Source organism: Lepidochelys olivacea (genome assembly GCF_965140295.1).
Source record: "Lepidochelys olivacea isolate rLepOli2 genome assembly, chromosome: 12".
Lineage (NCBI taxonomy): Eukaryota > Metazoa > Chordata > Testudines > Cheloniidae > Lepidochelys > Lepidochelys olivacea.
The window spans coordinates 32,518,856-32,543,054 of NC_140422.1; the positions used below are offsets into that span (position 1 = coordinate 32,518,856).

General features: G+C 41.2%; 1 protein-coding gene across 2 annotated transcripts in view; it reads left to right on the forward strand.

Annotated features, from left to right (window-relative positions):
• The first annotated feature begins 2,507 nt into the window (after window positions 1-2,507).
• GAN (gigaxonin) overlaps window positions 2,508-24,199 on the forward strand; it is a 41,028-nt gene continuing 19,336 nt past the window's right edge. For both annotated transcript variants that reach the window (XM_084645053.1, XM_084645054.1), the window contains exons 1-4: window positions 2,508-2,802; window positions 20,717-20,831; window positions 22,243-22,593; window positions 23,107-23,324. In XM_084645053.1, the coding sequence (XP_084501179.1) occupies window positions 2,636-2,802; window positions 20,717-20,831; window positions 22,243-22,593; window positions 23,107-23,324 (851 nt within the window). In that variant the 5' untranslated portion in view covers window positions 2,508-2,635. The remainder of the gene's footprint in view (window positions 2,803-20,716; window positions 20,832-22,242; window positions 22,594-23,106; window positions 23,325-24,199) is intronic.

Sequence of the window (24,199 nt, forward strand, 5' to 3'; positions counted from 1 at the left end):
GATCAACCTAGTTCAAACTGCAAGCCTTCTCAAAGGCAGTGAGATAGTCATCTATGTCCCTCTCACACCTTAAATTGGGGCCACAATTTGGTATGTAGGCTTCCCCTGGTCTCTCCCATCAGTGCAATATCACATCTTTAGTTAAACAAGTACAACTTTTCATTTCAGAGAATCATAAAATATCAGGGTTGGAAGGGACCTCAGGTCATCTACTCCAACCCCCTGCTCAAAGCAGGACCAATCCCCAACTAAATCATCTCAGCCAGGGCTTTGTCAAGCCTGACCTTGAAAACCTCTAAAGAAGAAGATTCCACCACCTCCCTAGGTAACCATTCCAGAGCTTCACCACCCACCTAGAGAAAAAGTTTTTCCTAACATCCAACCTAAACCTCCCCTACTGCAACTTGAGACCATTACTCCTTGTTCTGTCATCTGCTACCACTGAGAACAGTCTAGATCCATCCTCTTTGGAACCGTCCTTCAGGTAGTTGAAAGCAGCTATGAAATCACCCCTCATTCTTTTCTTCTACAGCCTAAGCAATCCCAGTTCCCTCAACCTCTCCTCATAAGTCATGTGCTCCAGCCCCCTAATAATTTTTGTTGCCCTCTGCTGGACTCTTTCCAATTTTTCCACATCCTTCTTGTAGTGTGGGGCCCAAAACTGGACACAGTACTCCAGAAGAGGCCTCACCAATGTCAAATAGAGGGGAACGATCAAGTCCCTCGAGCTGCTGGCAATGCCCCTACTTATACATCCCAAAATGCCCTTGGCCTTCTTGGTAACAACGGCACACTGTTGACTCATATCCAGCTTCTCCTCCACTTTGAGCCCTCGGGCCTTTTCTGCAGAAGTGCTGCCTAGCCATTTGGTCCCTAGTCTGTAGCAGTGCATGGGATTCTTCTGTCCTAAGTGCAGGACTCTGCACTTGTCCTTGTTGAATTCCATCAGATTTCTTTTGGCCCAATCCTCTAATTTGTCTAGGGCCCTCTGTATCCTATCCCTACCTTCCAGCGTATCTACCAATCCTCCCAGTTTAGTGTCATCTGCAAACTTGCTGAGGGTGCAGTCCATGCCATCCTCCAGATCATTAATGAAGATATTGAACAAAACCGGCCCCAGGACCGACCCTTGGGGTACTCCGCTTGATACCGGCTGCTAACTAGACATGGAGCCATTGATCCCTACCCCTTGAGCCCGATGATCTCGCCAACTTTCTATCCACCTTATAGTCCATTCATCCAGCCCATATTACTTTAACTTGCTGGCAAGAATACTGTGGGAGACTGTATCAAAAGCTTTGTAAAGTCAAGGAATAACACATCCACTGCTTTCCCTGCATCCACAGAGCCAGTAATCTTGTCATAGAAATCAATTAGGTTAGTCAGGCATGACTTGCCCTTGGTGAATCCATGCTGACTGTTCCTGATCACTTTCCTCTCCTCTAAGTGCTTCAGAATGGATTCCTTGAGGACCTGCTCCATAATTTTTACAGGGACTGAGGTGAGGCTGACTGGCCTGTAGTTCCCTGGATCCTCCTCCTTTCCTTTTTTAAAGGTGGGTATTACATTAGCCCTTTTCCAATCTTCCGGGAAGACCAAACTCACATGGATAATGCTTTGCATCCAGTCCCATCCCTTTGATAATGTCAAAAAAGCAAAAGTGATGATGTTTCCCCCCTAAATTTTCAAAAATAAACGGTTCTCCAGTTTGTCCAGGCCAAGGCACCTTACACCCAAACATCCGGAAGGCCATGAGACCAGCTACAGAGATCTGTAAGATGGTCAGTCCCTAGCCTCGGGAATCACTTTCCTTCCCATGTCAGAGCAGTTACAAGGGCCTGTGCCAGCGGGAAGGTCCCTGCTTCCTAGGCCCTACAGTGGGGCTCAGGAGGCCTCAGAGGGCATGTCTACACTGCACTACATTGTAATGCCAGGTCTATGGGACCTGGGCTTGCAGAGTCACGGTTTCCAAGCCCATGCTGGAGCACCCACGCTGCCCTGTAATCCTGTGTTTACACCTGAGTCGGAGGTGCTAACACATCCACACTGCACTATGCAGCCCTTCTAACTCGGGCCCATGGCTCGCGCGGCTCCCACACAGCAAACCAACAGGGCTCGTACCTAAATCACAACACGCCTCGGCCCCGCCCCACCCCACAGCGCAGCCCCACAGCCAGGGCCTGAGCGCCGGCTGACCCGAGTCAGCCTGACCTGTGTCAACTGAGGGGGGCTGGGGCTCAGCCCTGAGGCGGAGGGGCGCGGTGTGGCCAGCCCCCCAGCGCGGGAGGAGGGGAGTTGGGCCGGGAGCGGAGCCGCTGGCGGGAAGCCCCGCGGGCGCTGCGGCAGGGCGGCGCGCTGGGAGGACCGGGCGGCAGCCTCCCCTCAGCCCCGAGGCCGGAGCCGCCCTCGCAGCCGCCGCCGCCGCCCCGCGCGGCTCCCCGGCTCCTCCCCGCCAGGCGGGGCCGGCGAGCGCAGGGAGATGATGTCAGCTCCGAGCCGGGCCGGGCGCGATGGTGCCGGGGCAGTGAGGGAGGAAGCCGGTCGCCGAGCAGGCGGGGGACGGAGGAGCGGGACGCGGCAGCCGGGCGAGACGGAGCCGGCCCCGGTCTCAGCGGCGGCCCTGGCGGGCGGCGGCATGTCGGGACCGAGCGCGGTGAGCGACCCCCAGCACGCCGCCCGCCTGCTGCGGGCCCTCAGCTCCTTCCGCGAGGAGAGCCGCTTCTGCGACGCCCACCTGGTGCTGGAGGGCGCGGAGATCCCCGTGCAGAAGAACATCCTGGCGGCCGCCAGCCCCTACATCAGGTGAGGGGGCGGCGGGGGCATGTTGACAAGGCCGGGAGCGGGGTCCTGGGGCACGGGCCGGAGCCCAGGGACGGCGCCTTCGGAGGTGGAGGGGCGCAGGGCCCTGGCGTGTCCGCGAGGGAAAGGGGGCAGCGGGCCCCGGCCCGCGCTGAGGCCGCTGCTCGGGCCCTGACTCCGCCTCGAGACCCTCCGCTCCCTCGGAGGCCCCGGCCCGCGGCCCCCATCGGCAGGTGAGCCCCGGGCGAGCCCATTGCCCTGCGGGAAGGGCAGCGGGCACAGGGGCCCAGCAGAGCGCGGGTTCTTCCCCCCCGCCCCCGAAAGTAAGTTCAGCCCCGGGCGCCAGCCTTGCAGTGCCTGGGCACTTGCTGTGTGTGTGTGGGATGGCTCTGCCAATTCCCCGCCCAGCCCATCTCTTCCTAGGAGGCTGCCAGTAAATTGATACAGGAAGTCTGATTTTTGTTTTGTTTACCAACATTATTTATTTAAGTGCTTATCCACTTGTTTCCATTACAACCTGGCAAACACAATCTCAGCTGGGGAGAGACCTGTTTAGTTTTGAAAATTAAGGGGAGAGACCTCCTGCATTTAGCTTTTTGACATTCTCCTAGGGGAAATAATTGGAAAGTGGGTGGGTTTTTGTGTGTGTACTTGTGGTCCTATAACTTTAAAAGAAAAAAAGCTTTTGTTTTTAAGGAGGAAATCTAATTGCCCTTGGCATTTTGGAGACAAGTTGTAAACAGCTGAGATGGAAGTTTCACAATCTGCTATATAGATATGCTGTCAATTAAATCTAAGGCTTTTAATACTTTCCTGAGTATTTTACCATTCTAAAGAAAGAGCTGCTACAGTTTAGTGATTAAAACACACCAAAAAACGCTTTATAAAAGAAAAGTTTAACTTGACCAATGCTGCAATTCAAGTTGATTAAAATTATATAACTGAGTGTAGAATGGTCTGAAATGCCTTTGGAGGAAAAGTGACATTCTGTTGCATTAACTCATGCCTTTATTATGAGGTTATTTGTTTGTTAAACAGAATATGTCCTAAACTATTACATTTCCCAGACCCGAAGAAGAGCTCTGTGTAAGCTGGAGATCTTGCCTCTCATACCAATAAAAGATAGTACCTCACCCACTTTGTCTTTTCCAAACTACTTAGGGAATATTAAGGGCATGATTTAAACCAACAAACCAGGAAAACAAAAGTTAATTCTGAGTGGTAGGGAGATTATGAAAGTAAAGGGCAGTGTTTCAGTATGGTTTGTTGTTCTCAATAGTATGTACTTTGTATAGTGCTCTCAGAGCAATGCACATATGCTAAGTAATTTCATCTTTATAAATGCTGGGTTTATGGTCTGTCAGATGCTCTAAACAAAGTCAGCACTCTAGACTTGGGTATTTGCTTTTTGTAAATTCATGTGACAGTTTGGCTCTTCCAGGGTTTGTAAACTAGTCATTATCCTGCTTCACTGTTGGTTTAAAGTTGTTTTTTGTTTGTTTGTTTTAAAGCTTGGTTTAGTATTAAATATATTGCCTGTGTCACAGATGGTGTCAGATGTTTTATTTCTGGCAATATGTAAGCTTCCAGCAGACACTTATTGGTTCTGAAATACACCTATTTTAACTTTAAACACAACATGAATGGGCTGCTTCTTTCTTTGTACAAAATTTTGCAGTTCTCTTACCCTAACAATATAATGAAATGTTCTTTGGATCTCACCAAACATACCATAGCGGAGTCTGCACTGCGAAAACTGGCTGTTATTGGCAAGGGGGTCACAGTTTAACTGCAAGTGTAGGACAGAACAGACAATAGTCAACACAATCCTGGTTTCTGAATTGGTGCTGAACAATTTGTTCTGGACTGTGCTCACAATTAAACCATAATTACACTGAGTTCAGGTGCAGCCATTGCTAGCAGTGGGAAACTTTCCTAGTGTAGTCAAAGCTTAAGAATCCAATGATGTGACAATTTTGCCTTTGATGGCAGGATATTTATAGTACGTGGCAGTGTGTGACTCAGAGTACATGAACTAAAAATGATTATTTTTTAAACATTTTAAAGGATTGTACCACTGTTAGCAGGTGACAAATGTCTAATTCTCTTGTATCTGAAGAGGCAGTATACGGCTGACTATTATTAAAGTACAGTAAATCCCAAATGATGGCAGGCCTCTGTTAATACTTGGGTACTTGCTCAGATCCACGCCAGTTGCATTTGCCTGTAGAAAATGTTATGATAATCTGCATAGATTGGGCTAGATGTAGATGACGTGTGTAGTTGACTACTTTCTGGGAAGTACATGTGTGATGGTTGTTTGAACAGTAATCTGTCAGGCAATACTACTTCAGTTTAATTTAGTCCAAGTTCACAAACTGTTTGAAGTTTTTAACATAAATGAACCCACACTCACTGAAGATCAGCATCTTGGAACAATGCTGTGCATCACATATTGAACATGTTTCCCTAAGGTATTTAGTAAAGTTCTGACTACGTGCATCAGCCCTGTCAGAATTAAGGGCGTGTCTTTGCTGCCCCACAGTTTGGACTACAGAGATGTGAATAGCAGTGTGCACCCCAATGTGCTGCACATTAACATGGTCCTCTTCAAACAGGACTATGTTAATGTGAACTAGGAACCTTTTGATGCGTGCCTGCTGCATCCACATGGGGGAGTTACAGTGCAGCACTTTGTTGCTGACTGCTATTTACACCCCTGTTGCCCAAACTGTGGGGCAGTGTAGACACACCCAGAGATACATTGTTTTATTTGGGTTAAGGAAAAATGCATTCTAGAAATTGTTTCCCTTCAGTATTATTGTATTTATGGCAACTCTACACACACTTCAGATAATGTGATATTTGAACATACAGTACTATAGCTTCAACATGCTTAGCAATTAAAACTAAATAAAAATATACAGAATGAAACAGCCACGAACTTTATAAATTTTAAATTTGACTTCATGATTATTTCTGTAGTACTTTTACTTCTGCATGATAGTAGAGAGACCAAAAAAGAACTACTCCCTACCCATTCAACTTAAGTGCTAGGGCCCTACTCTCTGCAAGAGCACAAGGATTTGCTCTGTAGATTGGCTTTCAGGATTGGGGCCTAAAGTAAGACATGACACGGTGGGATAAGAAGAGAGAGGGTATAGAAAACAGGTGACAGTGAAATAAAATGAGATGTATAAGTAACAACAAGCATTTTATCCATATTTTTTTAAAACTATCAACATTAAGGGAGGGAAGTCAGTGATAGGCTAATCAAATACATGAGTTTGAAATCAGTGAGAGTAATGTGGGTAGGATTTGGCCCAATATTTTAAATGCCTTGTTGCCAACTGAATATTTCTTTGAATTACTCATTTTTGTTAGTCCCCAGTAGGATTTGAAGTTAATGTCTTTTTGAGGTTACTAGGCTGCCGAGAGGGGTTTAGAGAGATCATATTCTTGCAAGGCTGGTTTAACCAGGGTAACAGTGTATCTATTTACATTAAGTAGGCTACTTTCGCAATTGAAAAGCCTATACATTTTTTTAACTAAAAGACTAGAGTTATTGATTGATACCATAAGATAAATTTGAGATGCTCTCTATGGAAGAAGAAGAAAAATATCATGCATTTTGAGAGTACATGCACTGCACCCCTTGATAATGTGCTAGAAGAGTTAAGGTTACTCAGGCACAAATCCCACCTTCACAAGGAACTTGCTAATTAAAAGTAACCTTCATTGACATATCTTAACACTCAAAGATCATGTTTCTCTCAGTTTCCTCATCTCTTCAGTGAATTCCCTTGAGCTTCCAACATATAACCAGGTTCTTCCAAACCAAACTCTGAGATACAACTGTAATTTTGCCCCTCCCCACCCCCCAACCACTTTTTACCAAGGCTGCTCATCTTCCCTACTTCTACCCTTCTCCCTGCCTCCTATACTCTTCTCCTTTTCTTATCGCAGCTGTCTAGCCTGACTCCCTGACTTCTCAGGGTCTTTAGTTTAGCAAAACTGGTAAGACAGGGTACTGGCATTGGAGAACAGAAGTGTCGAGCAGAACTTGACAGTTCAATAGTTTTTCCCTTTCAAATGAAATAGGTCATGGCAAATAAGGGAATTATCTCTTCACATCTAAACGTAAAATTTAGGAAGTAGCCTGTGACTGAGATGTTATGGGAATGTGTGTGTGAAATGTAGAAAGTCTAAAAACAAGGCAAAAACCAGCTTAAAAATAATATGAGGTCAGTTTTATGCATCATAAAGGAGTGGTAAAGTTAAAATGATTTTATTACTTTGCTCTGTAACTCATCTTTAACTTTTATGTAGGTGCTGTGAACATTAGTCCCATTTATTGTTGTACAAACCATACTAATTTTTAAATGGTACTGCATTTCTGAGATCTGCTTGATCGTTGCTATATTTGGTGTCACTGTAAGATATTCTGGAGCTTGAAGTCATAGAAGCATAGAGTATTAGGTTTGGAAGAGACATCAGGAGGTCACCTAGTCCAATCCCCTGCTGAAAGCAGGACCAACACCAACTAAATCATCCCAGACAAGGCTTTGTCAAGCCGGGCCTTAAAAACTTCTAAGGATGGAGGTTCCACCACCTCCCTAGGTAACCCATTCCAGTGCTTCACCACCCACCTGGTGAAATAGCGTTTCCTAATATCCAATCTAGACCGCCCCCACTGCAACTTGACACCATTGCTTCTTGTTCTGTCATCTGCTATCACTGAGAACAGCCAAGCTCCATCCTCTTTGGAATCCCCCTTCAGGTAGTTGAAGGCTGCTATCAAATCGCCCCTTACTCTTCCCTTTTGCAGACTAAACAAGCCCAGTTCCCTCAGCCTCTCCTTGTAAGTCATGTGCCCCAGCTCCCTGATAGTTTTTGTTGCCCTCCGCTTGACTCTCTCCAATTTGTCCACATCCCTTCTGTAGTGGAGGGACCAAAACTGGACTCAGTACTCCAGGTGGGGCCTCACCAGTGCCCAATAGAGGGGAATAATCACTTCCCTCCATCTGCTGGCAATGCTCCTGCTAATACAGCCCAATATGCCATTGGCCTTCTTGGCAACAAGGGCACACTGCTGACTCATATCCAGCTTCTTGTTCACTGTAATCCCCAGGTCCTTTTCTGCAGAACTGCTGCTTCGCCAGTCATCCAATTTAAGCCTAGACTAAGGATTCTAAATGAGACCTTGTGTGTCTGTCTTGTGAACTCAGTGCGAGACACCATCTCCTAGGTCTCAACACAATATGGGTTCACTTCACTTCAATGTATAGGTCCCAGTTTAAGGTTTAGAATTAATGAAACAGTCCTAGCAGCTTTCCTTAGCCTGGAAGAAGTGGGTAGTTATGCTTGGGAAATCAGATTTGTATGTACCCAGTATGTGAGGTGGTATTTTAAATGTAACCAAATTGGGAGGAAGTAGAGATAATCCTTAGAGCACAGGAGTCAAGACTGGAGTTCTGGTTTCTATTTCTTGCTGTGTCACATGCACTGAAACCTTGGGCAAGTCGTTGGTCAGATTTTCCAAATCTGTGTACTGTCTGCCCAAATCAACATGTAAATACTTAGTTTAGGGTGTGTCAGAGAGAGAGGCTCTGCTTGGCATGGCTACAGAGAGAGGTGCATGGCCTGTTTTTAGATTTGCATGAGGATTGCTTAGACTGATAGTTGTGACTTAGGCACATGTATGTTAGGAGGCAAAGATGCGGTGGTTTCCCACTGGTCCTCTGACAGACGGATTACCCACTGCAGTTAAAAATAGCAGCTGCTAAAGGAAAGGAAAGAAGGGTCTGGCAAATACTCAGCAATTCTGAACCTCCACGGGCTTACCATACAGAAGGTCTACATATGCTAGTTCCTATCTGCCTTTGCTTCCCTGTGGACACCCATATTGCATTAGCTGGGATGCAAGTAAAGGAAATCTGCTTAATCTGTGAATGTTCATTGGCTGAAGTGGCAGTAAGGTCTTCACTGCTGAGTTGTCCTGCGGGCTTGTCATGATCTTCCGTCCAATCACATTTGTAATACTATGAGGGCAGTGAGATCCAGGGAGGCTGGGTGAGTGCTTCCAAAGGCACTTTATAGATGTACATATTTATCTGATGCCACAATGTGTAACCAGGGCAAAGTTTCTCACCCACAAGAGGCAGAAGACTTCACCTGCATCTCTGGCACCTGAATCTTGTACATCACTAGGCTTGAGCAGAGGAGAATTACAGCATACCATTTTGCAGCCTCTAGAAATGGCCCTTTTGATATCTTGACATGTCCAAAGGGACTTTGTTACACAACCCAGGGAAGGTGAATAGAGCTAGGTCTGTACTGCTGATGATGGCTTCTTACAACATTTTTATACTGGTAAAAGCTCTAGAGTAATAATAATACCTACCCCTTTCCTAGGGTTTTTCATCATTACGTCTTAAAGTGCTGTACCAAATGAAACAGAGTCATTATCTCCATTTTACAGATGGGAGAAACTGAAGCACAGGGAGGTGAAGTGACTTGTCCAAGGTCACCCGGTAGGCCAGTGACAGAGCCAGGAATAGAGTCCAGGTCACCTGAGGCCCAATCAATACTCTAACCTCTCGGATCCCCTGCCTCCCATCAGGGAACTGGTATAAGCTTTATACCAGCAAAAGCATTCTTTTACTGGAATAAGCTGCATCTGTACTAAGGTTCTTGGCTGGTATTTTTACCATAATTTTCAATGTGCATACCTAAACCTTTGAAAATCTTAACTGTCTTACATGTGCAGAACAGCAAGGGCCTGCAAAGGCCTACAAACAGTGCTGTGCGCTTGCATGAGACTCATTGAAAACGTAACCCTTACGCCCTCTGTGCCACATTTTCTCCATCTGTATAATTGCTATAATAATGCTTTTCTACTTCACAATACTGTTGGGGCTGTTTAAATTAATTTGCACTTCTATAGTATCTTTCCTCACAGGATCTTAAAGCACTTTACAAAGTTATTTCTCTCTTGCCTTTTTTTAAAAAAGTGACATTCAGTAGGTAACATGCAAAGATTATCTGTCCTAACCTGGGTAATAGCGTATTAAAGAGAACACTATTTACACTGAGCTGGACAGTTGGGTACATCTCCACGGCAGTTAACTCGGGTTGTTACTTGGGTGTTGCCCCTTGATCCCCCCCACTTGTCCACACACACGAAAACCCTCTCACCTGAGTTTAGTGATGCTTTAAATTCCAGGCTAGCTGATCTGGCTGGGGGGTGGGGGGTGTAGGTTAGTGCTCAGGCTAGTAGCTGACCCACTTTGCACTGAGGACAAAGAATAAATTACTCGAGTGCTGACAATCCTCCAGTGCCTTCCCACAGTTGCTCCCATGTACCCAGAAGGACAAACAAGTTCTTCCACAATTCACTGGGGAAAAGATTATACAGCAGCTCAGCTTACTGCATGCAGCACATGGAATAGGACTAAGACTCCTAGCAACACACATGTGATTGCAGCACTGAGGATGCAGGAACTTGATTTGGGATGTGCATTATGGCTGTTCACTCCCGATCTAGGTTGACTTGGGTGCTAAGCACCTGAATTGACTGCAGTGAAGACATAGCCTAGGAGACTTAAAATGATCCTCTAATAGGATCAAATCAGTTCATTTATTTTATGGTAGACCTTGCTGTAGATATGCCTGTGAGGATTATTGTTAACAAAGAAAAATTTTCTGAGGTTATATTTATAGATAAAATAAACTTTATTATAGAGTCAGTGCTTTGAAGGGTTAAGTATTGTATTTGAAATGAAATTTAGACTTTCAGCTACATGGACATGTTTTTGTCCTTCGTTTTCAAACTGTCGCTATGCTTAGCTGCAGCTGACGTATGCACATGGTGCTATTACTAAATAATCTCCTAATTTAGTAATATATCTATTACCACATCTTACTTTTTCTCTAGTAATCTAATTTGGTTTGTCTCCAGTACAATAATCTGGTATATGTAAAAATAAGCACACAGTATTTTTCAATTTATTTAAAATTAACTCTAACCCCAGTCTCATGGAAATATCTTTCAGGCAAACAAATACTGTAGTTTATTTATGTATTTTTGGTCATGTGCAAACTTCTCCATTCAAAACTTGAGACCAACTCATCTCATGGAGGTTCTTAAATAAAACAAGCCTTGAAACTAACAAGATGTTTGCTGCCTTTACACAATTCACTCTGCCTGTGTTGTACTCCTTCCCTTATCCTGTGTCAGTCTGGTCTATTTAGACTGTAAGCTCTGAGGAGCAGGGACTGATTACTATTCTGTTTGTGCAGTGCCTAGTGCAATGGGGCCCTGTTCTCAGTTGGCCTGTAGGCACTACTATAATGTACATTATTAACAATAAACAACCTTAGGATGTTAACCTGTCTCTGTCAACTTTTAACTGAACTGGATTTGAATTGGAGACCCAACTGCGAAAGGCTTTGTGTCACATTATTAATCCCGTGTTTCCCTCTATCCTAAGTACTGTTGATTTACAGCATTTTGATTTGTTGTTGTGAAGTCTGAGAAGCCAGATGACTAAAATGTCTTACTCATTGTATACATTTAGTTCTAAGCATTGCTTAACACTGGACTTAATAAACAAGTGCTATTCAAAATCAGTCTGAGAATTTATGTAAGATTTTAATTAGGAAAATAATATAGCAGCCACAGTATCACTTGTGTTACATCATTTATTGGCTAATATAAATGTTGTCTTTTTCCTCATGAGTGCTGGAATCTTCTCTTTGCTTTTTATTTGTTCATTTGTTCAGTTGCTCTCTGCAGTTACAAAAGGTTTCTATAGATGTTTCATAAACATTTCTATTTGAAAACAGTCTCCTTAACTGAATGAGATTGTGACATTAACAATGAAATAATTTAATGCAAAATTCTGCTGTAGTTAAAGTTGCAGAAGCACTCTTGATACAAGGCCTTGTTTTTTTCCGACATGTACTGATAAAACTAACTTTAGGGATTGAAATTTCCTATAGTTACCCACAGTCCAAAGTTCAACTCTCACCCTTCCTTTCAGCTCAGCTACTTTTTAATTACATACACACAAATCATGATATACAATGGTAATACATTCTTCAATGTGCTGGGTTTGAAGCCATTCTGTAGTCCAGGGATGTTATGGGAAGCTAGTTTTCACCTTAGCTTTAATCTTCTTTACCAGTCTCCCTGCGTCTTAAGGTAGAATTTTTCTAGGACATTTGGAATAAATCACAAAAGTAGTTTTAAAAGTAATGGGGAGAAATCCTGGCCCCACTGAAGTCAGTGTAAAAACTCCTATTGACTTAAATGGAGTTACTTCTTAAACGCCATGCTTGAAAATTTATCTGAGTTGTTGGCTTTCTGAAAAACTTTCTCTAACTTTCATTTGGTTTACCATATCCCAAAAAATAGCTTGGCCGAGAAACTCAATGTGTCTGGCCTTCCTGAGAAGTGCTTTTTAAGAGTGTGTTTATTTGGATGGGGGCATGGTGGAGCATAATGATATACTGTATATAAAATGAGGTTGTAATGCAGTATACAATGCTCATGCTAAGGTTGATAAGGAAGATGTTAATTAGGGCTTGTTAAAGCAGGACTATACAAAGAAGGTCTCACTGGCAGAAATTTAGGTACCTAAGGGATTTTAGGTGCCTAGACATTTGGACATCAGCTAAGCAGGGTTTTAAGAATCTAAATTTTGGATTTAAGTGCCTAAATCCCTTTGTGCCTCTAACCCATTTTGATTTTACACAAAAAGTTGTAATACTAAAGAGACAGAGGTCGCTACGATATGAATGTCTACTAATCTGTTATCTTTCATACTAAACACAATCAATCCAAAAATGTATATTTACTGCTCGAGTCCTTAAGAATGTAGAGCCATGGAACTGGTGAAGGTCTGTGCAATACCCTAGATGCACAGTTTATTGAATTGATAAACTTGATTTTGTTTTCAGTGGCCTGTTCTACACAAAGAGACTACAGTAACTCCTCATTTAAAGTCATCCCAGTTAATGTTGTTTCATCGTTAGGTTGCTTATCAATTAGGGAACATGCTCATTTAAAGCTGTGCAATGCTGCCTTATAAAGTCATTGGCAGCTGCCTGCTTTGTCCACTGCTTGCAGGAAGAGCAGCCCGTTGCAGCTAGCTGGTGGGGGCTTGGAACCAGGGTGAACTGGCAGCCCTGGCTCTCCTCCCTCCATTCGTGCTGCCTTGTAGAGTGTGAGGCTACATTAACAACAATGAGTTAACCCTTGAGGGCTCAGCCAATTGCTAGTTCATCATTTAGCAGTAAGGCATTCCCTAGGAAATATCCCACCCTCTGACTTCACCACCTCAACCAAGCTTCACAGTCATCATCACTGTGTACAGTATTAAATTGTTTGTTTAAAATTTATACTGTGTATGTGTATGTATGTGTGTGTATATATATAAATAAGTCTTTTGTCTGGTGAAAAAATTTCCCTGGAGCCTAACCCTCTCCCCTCCCCCCCCCCCATTTACATGAATTCTTATGGGGAAATTGGATTCACTTGTCATCGTTTCGCTTAAAGTTGCATTTTTCAGGATCGTAACTCCTCACTTAACGTTGTAGTTACTGTATTTTCTTTTATTTGGACAAGAGAATTCAAATTTGAGAAACCAATTGGGAATCAAATAGCGCTCTCTTCTAGCTCCCTTGTCAGTTCAGACCAATTGTTTCCTCCACGTATGTTCTCCTTGATCTCAAACTCTCTTTCTACCACACTTCTATTTATGTAAATCAGCCTGTCACTACCTAGGAATTGTCATCCTGGACCAGACCATCAGTTTATAGTGTCTGGTAGCCTGTCTTCGGAAGTACCAGATGCCGTAGAGGAAAATGCAAGAAACTCTATAGTGTACATTATGGAATAATAAAAGGGAAATCATTCCTAATCCCAAATACTTAATGATAGGTTAAATCCTGAGGCATGTGGGTTTATACCTTTTTACAGTTTTATTCTATCTAGTGCGACTGTAGCTATCTTTGCAAATATTTACCCCTTTTTTTTTTTTTAATCCTCCTAAGTCTTGGCTTCAGTGGCTATGTCTACACAGCAAAGAAAAACCCGGTGCTGGCTGACTCTGGCTGCGGGGCTCTTTCATTGCTGTGTAGGCTTCTGGGCTTGGGCTGGAGCCCGAGTAAGCTGGCAAAGGTTTTTCTTTGCTGTGTAGACCTACCCAATATCTTGTGCCAGCGAGTTTGCACTCTGCAATACTGGCTGTGTGCATCATTGCCTTTGCTGAAATCCTCATCTGATCTCTTTTTCTCCTTGACTGTCTCATGTTCCTTCCTCATAGCCTCCCAAGATCTCAGTTGTCCAGCTGACTGCCTTCTCACATCTACAAAGTAGCATGATCATGACACCCCTATCTTCACACTGTTTTATTGGGTTTTTTTATAATTTATTTTCATTCACACTGCTTCATCCTCCAGTTGCTATAAAGCTTGGCTGCATTTTGCTGCTTTCTTCTTTCAGGTACCATGGTGATGGGCATGTATAAAGACCTGAAAAAATAGATTTCTCTCTGGTAACTCATTAAGGCCAATGTTTTCCAATTATGATGATCTCATAAGGTTGCAAGTTCTAAATTATTAGCAGGGACCTGCCATCTCATATTTTTAATATATATATCTTATTTTTTATAATGTGTACATTTAGCAACCCTAATCTGCAGTTGGTCTTGTTCCTTTCTAGTACATGTTGGTAAGATGTTTGAGAGCAGAGTGAACAAATTGGCAGACAGTTTGTATTTCTAAGCAAGGCAAAGGCCCAGCTCATGTGGTTAAGAGCCAAACTCCAGGCATGGCATCCTTTGAACAGAAGTGGAGACGACAAAGTAGACAAGTAATAGTTTCAAAATGATGCCTAATACATATGGAAATGTTTTAGTAAGAATCTGCAAGCTATTTTCAATTTCAAGTTGTTATGAAGTGGAAGTTAGAAAACATGAGCTATATAATGGCCAAATTTAGGTGGCACCTGCAGCAGAATGATGGCTTGAAGCTTTATAATTGAAACTCTAAGTTAAAGTTAATCAAAGAGAGATAATGACGACTAGCTTTTTTTTAATACTAGCTAAGCTGTTACCTGTTGAATAATATTGTATGGGTTTTTGTAGTTTTTTAAAGATTACTTTAGAATAGTTCAGTTCACTTTCCAAATGCGTTGACACAAAAAGGTTAAGGATTGTCTATGTGCAGAATGTACCCATAGCTGAATTGGTTCTGATCACAGTTCAAACGAACACAAGCTGTGATCGACACTTTCAGATATGCCTGTTGTCACTAATGAGTGTGTTTGTGGTGGACAAGATTTTCTAGTTGGGATTAGTTGTGATTTTCTCCATCAGTGGCCAGAAACTTGTGCAGCTACATGAGTACAAATCACAAACGTAGACAAGGAAAACTGCAATTTGTACCAGTTGAGATTATCTAACTTTAGAACCAAGATGAACTCAACTGTTGCAAATTGTAGCTTCTTTGTCTGTGCTTGGGTTTTGCACTGGCATAGCTATGTAGTTTCTGCCCACTGATAAGGGTGGATAAAAAGAAGTGATTTTCTGGGGGGGGAATCAAAATGTAATTTTTTTAATTTATATTGGATATTTTTCATGTTTTTATTTAAATTATAATTTTTCTTTTTAAAAAAATATGCTGAATCCGCATAAACCTTTATGAAAAACTTTAGTTAAAGGCTACTTCTCTGTTATATAAAGAAAAATCAGGGGAAAACATCTAACTTTTGAGATCAAGCTTTATAAATATGTCTCAATAGGTCATGTACTATATTAAGGGCTTGATCCTGTGGGGGAGCTAGAGGCTATCCTACTGGGTGCAAGAGACTGGAAAAATCATCACAGGCATTGGGAGCCAGCCTCTGACTCCAGGATACACCATCATCAGGATCATCCATTGAGCTCTCCCCAGTGGTCTCATGCACCTATTTTATAGTCTCTTTCCCTAAGCTTTGCTTGGCTCAGTTCTCAAGTTATGAATATTTGATTCCACCCATCATTCACCATTTTCTAACAATGTACAGCTAATAAGAATCTGAAAATAGTAAGCTATGTAATTGCTTAAATAAATGTATATAGTTACAGCTTACCCTCCTAGGTAGCAAAGAAGATGTACTAAATCGAATAGAAAGGCTCTGTTTAGTTGTAAATCAACATATTTTAGTAGTTACATTCTCACTGGTTGATGTATCTTTTTTTAGAAAATAACTGAAGAACAAATAGAAAAGTTGACTAAAATGATGATTTAAATCAATCCATCTTGCCACTGATGGCTAAATCCCAACTATAGAGAAGGCCTCAGGCTTGACGGCCAGATTCCAATCCACACTGGCTGTAAATCTTAAATCCATTGGCTGCAGCAGAATACTATCAGATTTCTAGTGGGGCAAATGAAATCATGATCCAGCACAATGCCTTTAAAACACAGTAAAATGAATCAAAAATTCCAGTGACGTTATAGAAGTGGGGCCCTAACTTGGAAATGCTGATAGTGCTAGAAAAACATGCTGAATGCTATGTATTAACTGTCTCTGTGGCTGCTGTTGAAGGAATTGTCTTGTTCCTCCTCTAATATGCAAACACTTAATTATCTAATTTTTAGCCAAACTTAATTTTTCTATACTCTGAAAAGCTTTAAACTATATGCAATCCTCTCCTCCTCCTCCTTACAAAACAAAAAATAAAAAATAATTAAAACAAAAATTCTCCTTTTCCCTTCCCCCTCCCCTTTTTTATTTTTTACACTGAGCTGTTGTGTGGATTATTTGCCTTGGGATCTGACATTGCTCATTCGTTACAGAGCACCTAAAAACCAAGTACGTAGGCAAAATATTTGGAAAGCTGGCACTCTTTACAGGGTGTGGTGAAGACAGATATCTTTCATGTGTGCTGCCAAAGGGCCGGGGTGTGACCTGAAAAAGAAATCCTACTTCTTTCATTGTAACATGTATTTTGGAGGAGGAAGTGGGTGGTATTAAACTGCTTCATCATGTTTCTATGTCTGACCTATTTTATAATATGATCTAAAAAATTTTGCACGCGCAAAATTCAAGCCTAATGAGAGGAGAGTGTTACAGGTATAAACCCAAACGCATTATCAGATGTCTAGCTTTTTTAATGGTAAAATTAAACAAGACTTAGTGTTAATGTGGGGAGATGGTGCTCTGATGTGTCTCAAACCCATATGTGGGACCTGAATTGGGAGGAGACCAAGTTAGCCTTAATTGTGTCTTGGCGTGGAGCAGGTTTGTACCTAAATCTGCAGAGGAGGTTTCAATGCTTATTATTGATGGGGAGTCTGGAGTATTGCCTTGACATGTCAAATCTCTCTAACTAGTATTGAGTAGAGCTCACTTTCTAAAATTTGGGATTGAGTCACTACAACAAACATGTTTTAGCCTTAGGCTAGGTCTACACTAGAAACTTGTCAGAATAGCAGTGTTGGTAAAGGATATTCCTTTTTTTGGCACTTCTGAACTGCCCAAAGTCCAAGTGTAGATGCAGTTATACCAACAAAAAAGTGCTTTTGCTGATACAGTTTTTTTTTTTTTTCCCAAGGAACTGGTATAAACTATACCGGCAAAACAAATCTCTTTTGTTGATCTAAGATGTGTCTATGCTAGGAGGGTTTGCTGGTCTACCTATAGTTTAGTTATAGCTTAGTCTTTCTGGTGCAAAGTGATAATCCGGGAAGGAAGGTGTGTGTGTGTTTGTTTGTTTGTTTTTAAAGTGAGAAATTGTAGGTATTTATTTCTTGATTTTTGTTTTTTGCCATCCTACAATAGCTTTGTAGGCATTTTTATGAAGCTGGGTGGTTTTCAATGTGAGATAAAGTAGCTGAGAATTTTTCACTGTTCAAAGAAAAGGAGTACTTGTGGCACCTTAGAGACTAGCAAACTTATTTATTTACTGTTCAGTTTCAAAGACAAGATTTATTTCTTATTGTAACCTATTGAAGGTAAAATAACTCGCCATGAAGACTGTGCCCCAGACTTCCTTATTGTAATCAGTGGAGGTACACAAGAATAGGGCAGTACTCTTCAAAAAGGCTGAAATTGCATCTCTTTTTTGAGAGTGTGGAGTCTTTGCAGACATAATATCTATGTCCTCCACTTAGGCTGCTTTTTTTGTGTGTGTGTGTGTCATTGAGGAACATGCCAGCATTCTGAAGGTTAAAACTGTATTATAACTGGTGTTACTAGTATAGAAATATATACTGCTATCTTCTTACTGTCAGTTCACAATAAGTAAGCATTGCATTTTATTCATATTTTTTTCCCCTTTCACAAATGTGTCTGACTTGGTTGGATATTGGAGACACAAGGTGAGTGACGTAATATCTTTTATTGGACCAACTTCTGTTGGTGAGAGAGACAGGCTTTGGAGCCACACAACACTCTTCTTTAGGTCTGGGAAAGGTATTCCCAGTGTCACAGCACAATGGAAGGTGGATATGTCATTAAGTAAAATGTTTATTTCTAGATGTGCCTAAAAGGATCAAACTTAAATTGACCAAGAGTAATGTCACTTTGAGTTTTACTGATTTGAAATTGTATGAATCTGCTGAACTCATTGTATACCCTTGGTTGTGAATGTGTGGTTCTGGTCAACTTCAGACTTTGTCCTTAAACGTGGGCCTTTTCTTTTCATCTGAAGTACTCCTTTATATATGTGAATTGTTATATGTTTACTAAACAGCTGTCATTCTGTTTTTTCATATTGTCTTTTTCATATTGTTTTTCAAGAGCAGATTCTGGATTTGCACATCTGATATCACACACTTTTTTTGGCTCATTTTTTCAGATATCCTACATGCACTGTGGCTTCGTAACAGGAAGACGGGATTTCATAATTTTATTTATTTATGGGTATCTATATATAATTGCGCACACAACATTTTGTATTTATTACTGAATAAATAGGAAGCAGCTTCATGGTATTATACTGATATTAGAAATTAAGCACTGTATTCAAATTTTAAGTGAAAGTAGGGAAAACAAATTCTCAAAATACCCTAATAAAATATGCTCTCAACCTGTTGCAAATTAAATGGTTTAAGAAAATAGTTAAAAAAAATCCTCTTAACCTTTCTCCCTTATTTTTCTTCTTCCTCTTATAGAAATCTCTCTCTCCACTTCAGTCAGCAGGGCTCTTCTCCCCAGGATAACAATATACTTTTGCTTACATTGTTTTCAAAGGTGAATTTGGAGCAAGAGGCTGTACTTACTCCCAGGGCATACAATGTAATAACAAATATTGCAGCTATTCTGGTAGGGAAAAAGATTGATGCTCTGGAAGGGGAGGGCCGAGTTGAGAAGTGGACAAACAAAAACTCCACTTTACCCCTTCTTCCTTACCCTAATTTCCCTTTTTACTGGTTGATACAATGTTTTCTTTGCTGTTTTGATATGTTGGGGTGTTTTGTTTTGTTTTTTTTGTTTTGTTTTTTTTTTGCCTTGCATGTAAATCTTAGTGTTGTATTTCCTTAAGTTAACATAAGAAAAGCTGAAGCAGCCTTATCTGTTGATGCCAAACAACTCCAAAGTTCGGAGAATTGTATAGGAGCCAATCAGAGAAAAGACCTTTGCCTATTCCCAAATTAGAGACTGAAACAACCAAACTGCAATTATGTAAATCAATACATGCGGGTTTGCTAATAACAGCTGTCAGCCTCCCCAGTCACTTAGATATGTGACTATGCAGCAGGTATGCAACTCAGACACTCGGAATAAATCAGTGTCCTGGGAATTTTAATTAAATATCTGCTATTCTACCATCCGTGTGTACTTACTGGCTGAAACATCTCTATTTAAACAATTTCAAAATCTTTTAAAATTAAATTACAGAAATTCACAGTTAAGCACAGCCCAGCCTCCATACCTATACCTACCTTTTTTTCACACACTGAGAACAAATAGAAATTCTAAGACCACTTTATCTATCACATAAATTAATTAAGATTAAAAGTAAGCTATTAACATTTTTGTGCTCACTGATAAAGTTAACCTGTCTAATGGATAATGTGGTCTAATTGTTTCCAGTTGTCCTCAGGGTAGAATATGGGGATAGAGTTAAGGTTGAAAGGGGTATATTCAGTGTGCATTTGCATGGTTCTGAATAGATATATGTTTCTGGGCTTCTTATATTTGTACTTTTTCTCCAAAACATAATCGCCCATTCTGTAAAAGTACAATGTTCTCAAGATTTTTTTTTTTTTCTGTTCTTGTTTTTTGGATTTGGGCTGAAGTAAGTGATTTCAGGTTAACCATTATTATGGCCTGAAACAGGACACTGTTTAAGACAGTCGTACATTTGGTTAGATCTGAAACCTCTAAACAGAATTGTCTCATTAATAGGAGGGTTTCTGTTTTAAGTCCATACAATGAAGTGATCTAAGGAGGGTGGGTTCTGATGCTAAGATCAGCACTAGTGGAGACCCTAGGCGTGCCCCGCCGCCCTGAGCACCCAGGTTTTAGTCAGGGGTATATAGTACAAGCCATGGACAGGTCACAGGCTGTGAATTTTTGTTTACAGCCTGTGACCTGTCCATTACTTTTATTAAAAATACCCGTGACTAAAATGTAGCCATAATCATGATTACTGGTTAATCGGACTAGCCTCTTAAATTATATTAACCTAATTTCTCCAACATAGCTGGTATAAAGTCTGTTTGTTATATACATTACATCTAGATTCAGATCCCCTCACCCTGTTGGAATGCTCAGGTATCTGTGTAGGATATCACAAAAATACCTTTCTTCTAACAATATCCTGGTACCTTGCTTTGAGAGCTTCTGCAAGGAAGTACTACCCATGATGTTTTGGTAATCAGATACTGCAGACTCATTGGTTATTGTTTTTCCCCCCAGAACAAAATTGAACTATAATCCTCCAAAGGATGATGGATCTACATATAAGATTGAACTCGAAGGGATCTCTGTCGAAATCATGAGAGAGATACTGGATTACATCTTCAGTGGGCAGGTACGGTGCTTAACAGAATTATTGCATCTCTCACTGTCTAATTCAGTAGGACCATTTAGAGATAAACCCCTGCTTTTTGTCTTATCCTGTCATCCAAAAAAGGCAGTAATAGTGAACTTTGTGCTTTAAGTCTTTGCTATGAAATGACTTCTGTACGCCAGAATGCAGGCTTCTGGTATGAACCAAAAATAGATTGTAAGCACTTCAGATGTGCTTCTCTTGCTCTGCTTAATGTCATGTATCCCAAGAAACAAACTTTAAACAATAAACGTTAAACTTAAAAAAACCCACAAAAAAGAAAAACCCTACTAGTTTCTTCACTGAGTTGGTTTTAAAGCATGTGTGATTTGATACTTGTGAAAGGTGTCTGGATTGGGAGACTGAAGACCTTCCCACAGAACAGTTTCTATCTGGGCAGTCCACGCTTCCCACCTCATTGCCTTGCCGATATCCATCAACTCCAGCCATTTAAGGCTGGCAAAGTTCTATTTGTCTCCACAGCCGTTCAGTCCTTCCTAATCCCTACTAAGACTCCCAGCAAAATTCAGATTAAAATCCACTTTTGTTTTGTCCATCAGGAACAAGACTGACATTGCCAAATTAATTTCAAATAGGTCTCCAGACAGGCATCAGGTGGCATCGGCTCTTGGTTAGCTGAAACCATTTTTTTAAAAATAGTTTCTTCATCAAGGCCACAATAAAGAAGAAAAAAGTGCATTTGGGGCTGTAATGTCTCTTTTCTGCGTGTACTGATTTGTCTTACCAGCAAAATATAGTTCATTTTCCCAGATGAGTTTACCAATTTCATGGTTCCTTCAGACAAAACACCCCTTCAGATGTCCTCTACCCAGCTTTCACCCTCCCTCTCCCCAGTTAAGTTGCCCACCAGCAGTGGCTTTATCCTTCTGCATGGTAGTTTCGAATCATCCTCTACACCTGTGTTATATTCCATTATTCAGCCACTAAGGGCAAGTCTGCACTGAAGCCTACATTGGCGCAGCTGCAGCGCATCTGGTGAAGACAAGGTATGCTGACAGGAGAGCACTCTTCTGTTGGCATAATTACTGCACCTCCATAAGGTGTGGACAGCGCTTACATGGATGTAATTTACGTCACTTAGGGGGCTGTCTTTTTCATACCCTGGGTAAGTGTGAACATCAACGTAAGTGATAGTGTAGACCAGCCCTAAGAATCAGTTATAAAGTTTGAGCATAAACTTTTGTGAGCTACAGCTCACTTCATCATGAAAGCTTATGCTCAAATAAATTTGTTAGTCTCTGCGGTGCCACAAATACTCCTTTTCTTTTTGCGAATACAAACTAACACGGCTGCTACTCTGAAACCAGTTATAAAGTTATATCAGACAGAATTGTGAATTGTAGTTGTAACTTTTTACAACAAACTCTTGCAGATCAGGCTAAATGAAGACACTATCCAAGATGTTCTGCAGGCAGCTGATCTCCTGCTTCTTACAGATCTTAAAACTCTCTGCTGTGAGTTTTTAGAAGGTTGTATAGCTGCTGAGAACTGTATTGGTATTCGAGACTTTGCACTGCACTATTGTTTGCATCACGTTTACTACCTTGCCTCGGAGTATCTGGAAACTCACTTCCGAGATGTCAGCAGCACAGAGGAGTTCCTGGAACTGAGTCCCCAAAAACTGAAAGAAGTGCTATCCCTGGAAAAGCTGAATGTTGGAAATGAAAGATATGTATTTGAAGCAGTAATTAGATGGATCTCCCATGATTCAGAATTAAGAAAGGTTAGGATGCACTAAATTAAGTAGTCTGTTTAGTAAATTGGGCCCACATTCTATGCTTGTTTAAAGTTCCCTGATGGGAATACAGTGTAGATAAATTTTCTTTTTCCTGTATTCTTGCATTTCTAGGATTTAGATATTACACTGTGTATATAGATGGAAAGTAGATTGGGGCTGTTGAGCTGAATTCTTGCTTATACTGTAGCTGCATCCCTTCTTATTGCAGATAAAAACACTGAAAGAAGTTGTTAGTCTTTGTGTGTTTGATGTATGAGCTTATTGTTGGGTGAGGGGAAGTAACCATTGTTTGCCACAAGACCTAGAGACTTAAACTGTGCTTACTAAAATAGTTTTATTTAGAAAGTTGTTTTATCCATAAAATATTTTTCAGTATTTTCTGTGTATAAAATAAATACATCACATTAGAATTCTCTTGAAGCTATATTCTAAAGTATGGTGAACAAAATTCTGTTTTTTAAACTGTTCTGGAAATATTGAATTTTTCTGGTTCTCTAGGTTCACCTGAAGGATGTCATGTCAGCAGTGTGGGTTTCAGGATTAGATTCAACTTATTTGCGTGAGCAGATGATGAGCGAACCACTGGTACGGGAGATTGTCAAAGAATGTAACAACATTCCACTTACTCCACCACAGCAGGGGGAGGCAATGTTAGCCTCTTTCAAGCCCAGAGGTTATTCTGAGTGTATAGTGACTGTTGGTGGTGAAGAAAGAGTGTAAGTATTCAGTATGTTACTGACAGAAATGACTTGCACTATTTAAGCAATTAGTGGGACGATGGTAACTTTCATAAAAATTATATCATATTGCCTCTATATAAATCCATGGTACACACACATCTTGAATTCTGCATGCAGATGTGGTTGCCACATCTCAAAAAAGATATACTGGAATTGGAAAAGGTTCAGAAAAGGGCAACAAAAATTATTAGGAATGTGTAACAGCTTTCATATGAGAAGAGATGAAGAAGACTGGGACTTGTCAGCTTGGAAAAGAGATGACTAAGGGGGGGATATAATAGAGGTCTATAAAATCATGACTGGTGTGGAGAAAGTAAGGAATTTTTTATTTGCTACTCCTCCTAACTCACGAACTAGGGGTCACCAAATGAAATTAATAGGCAGCAGGTTTAAAACAAACAAAAGGAAGTATTTTTTCACACGACACACAGTCAGTCTATGCAACTCCTTGCCAGAGGATGTTGTGAAGGCCAAGACTATTAACAGGGTTCAAAAAAGAACTAGATAAGTTCATGGAGGATAGGTCCATCAATGGCTATTAGCCAGGATGGGAAGGGATGATGTCCCTAGCCTCTGTTTGCGAGAAGCTTGGAATGGGTGACAGGAGATGGATCACTTGATGATTACTTGTTCTGTTCATTCCCTCTGGGGCACCTGGCATTCATTGGCCACTGTCAGAAGACAGGATGCTGGGCTAGATGGACCTTTACTCTGACCCAGTATGGCCAGTCTTATGTTCTTACTAATGATAAAGAAGTGAAGTTAATATTAGCCCATTTAGTGCTGAATTAATTGGGCACATTTACAAAACTTGTTTTTTATCATGGTTAGATGTGCCTAGAACACCCTGA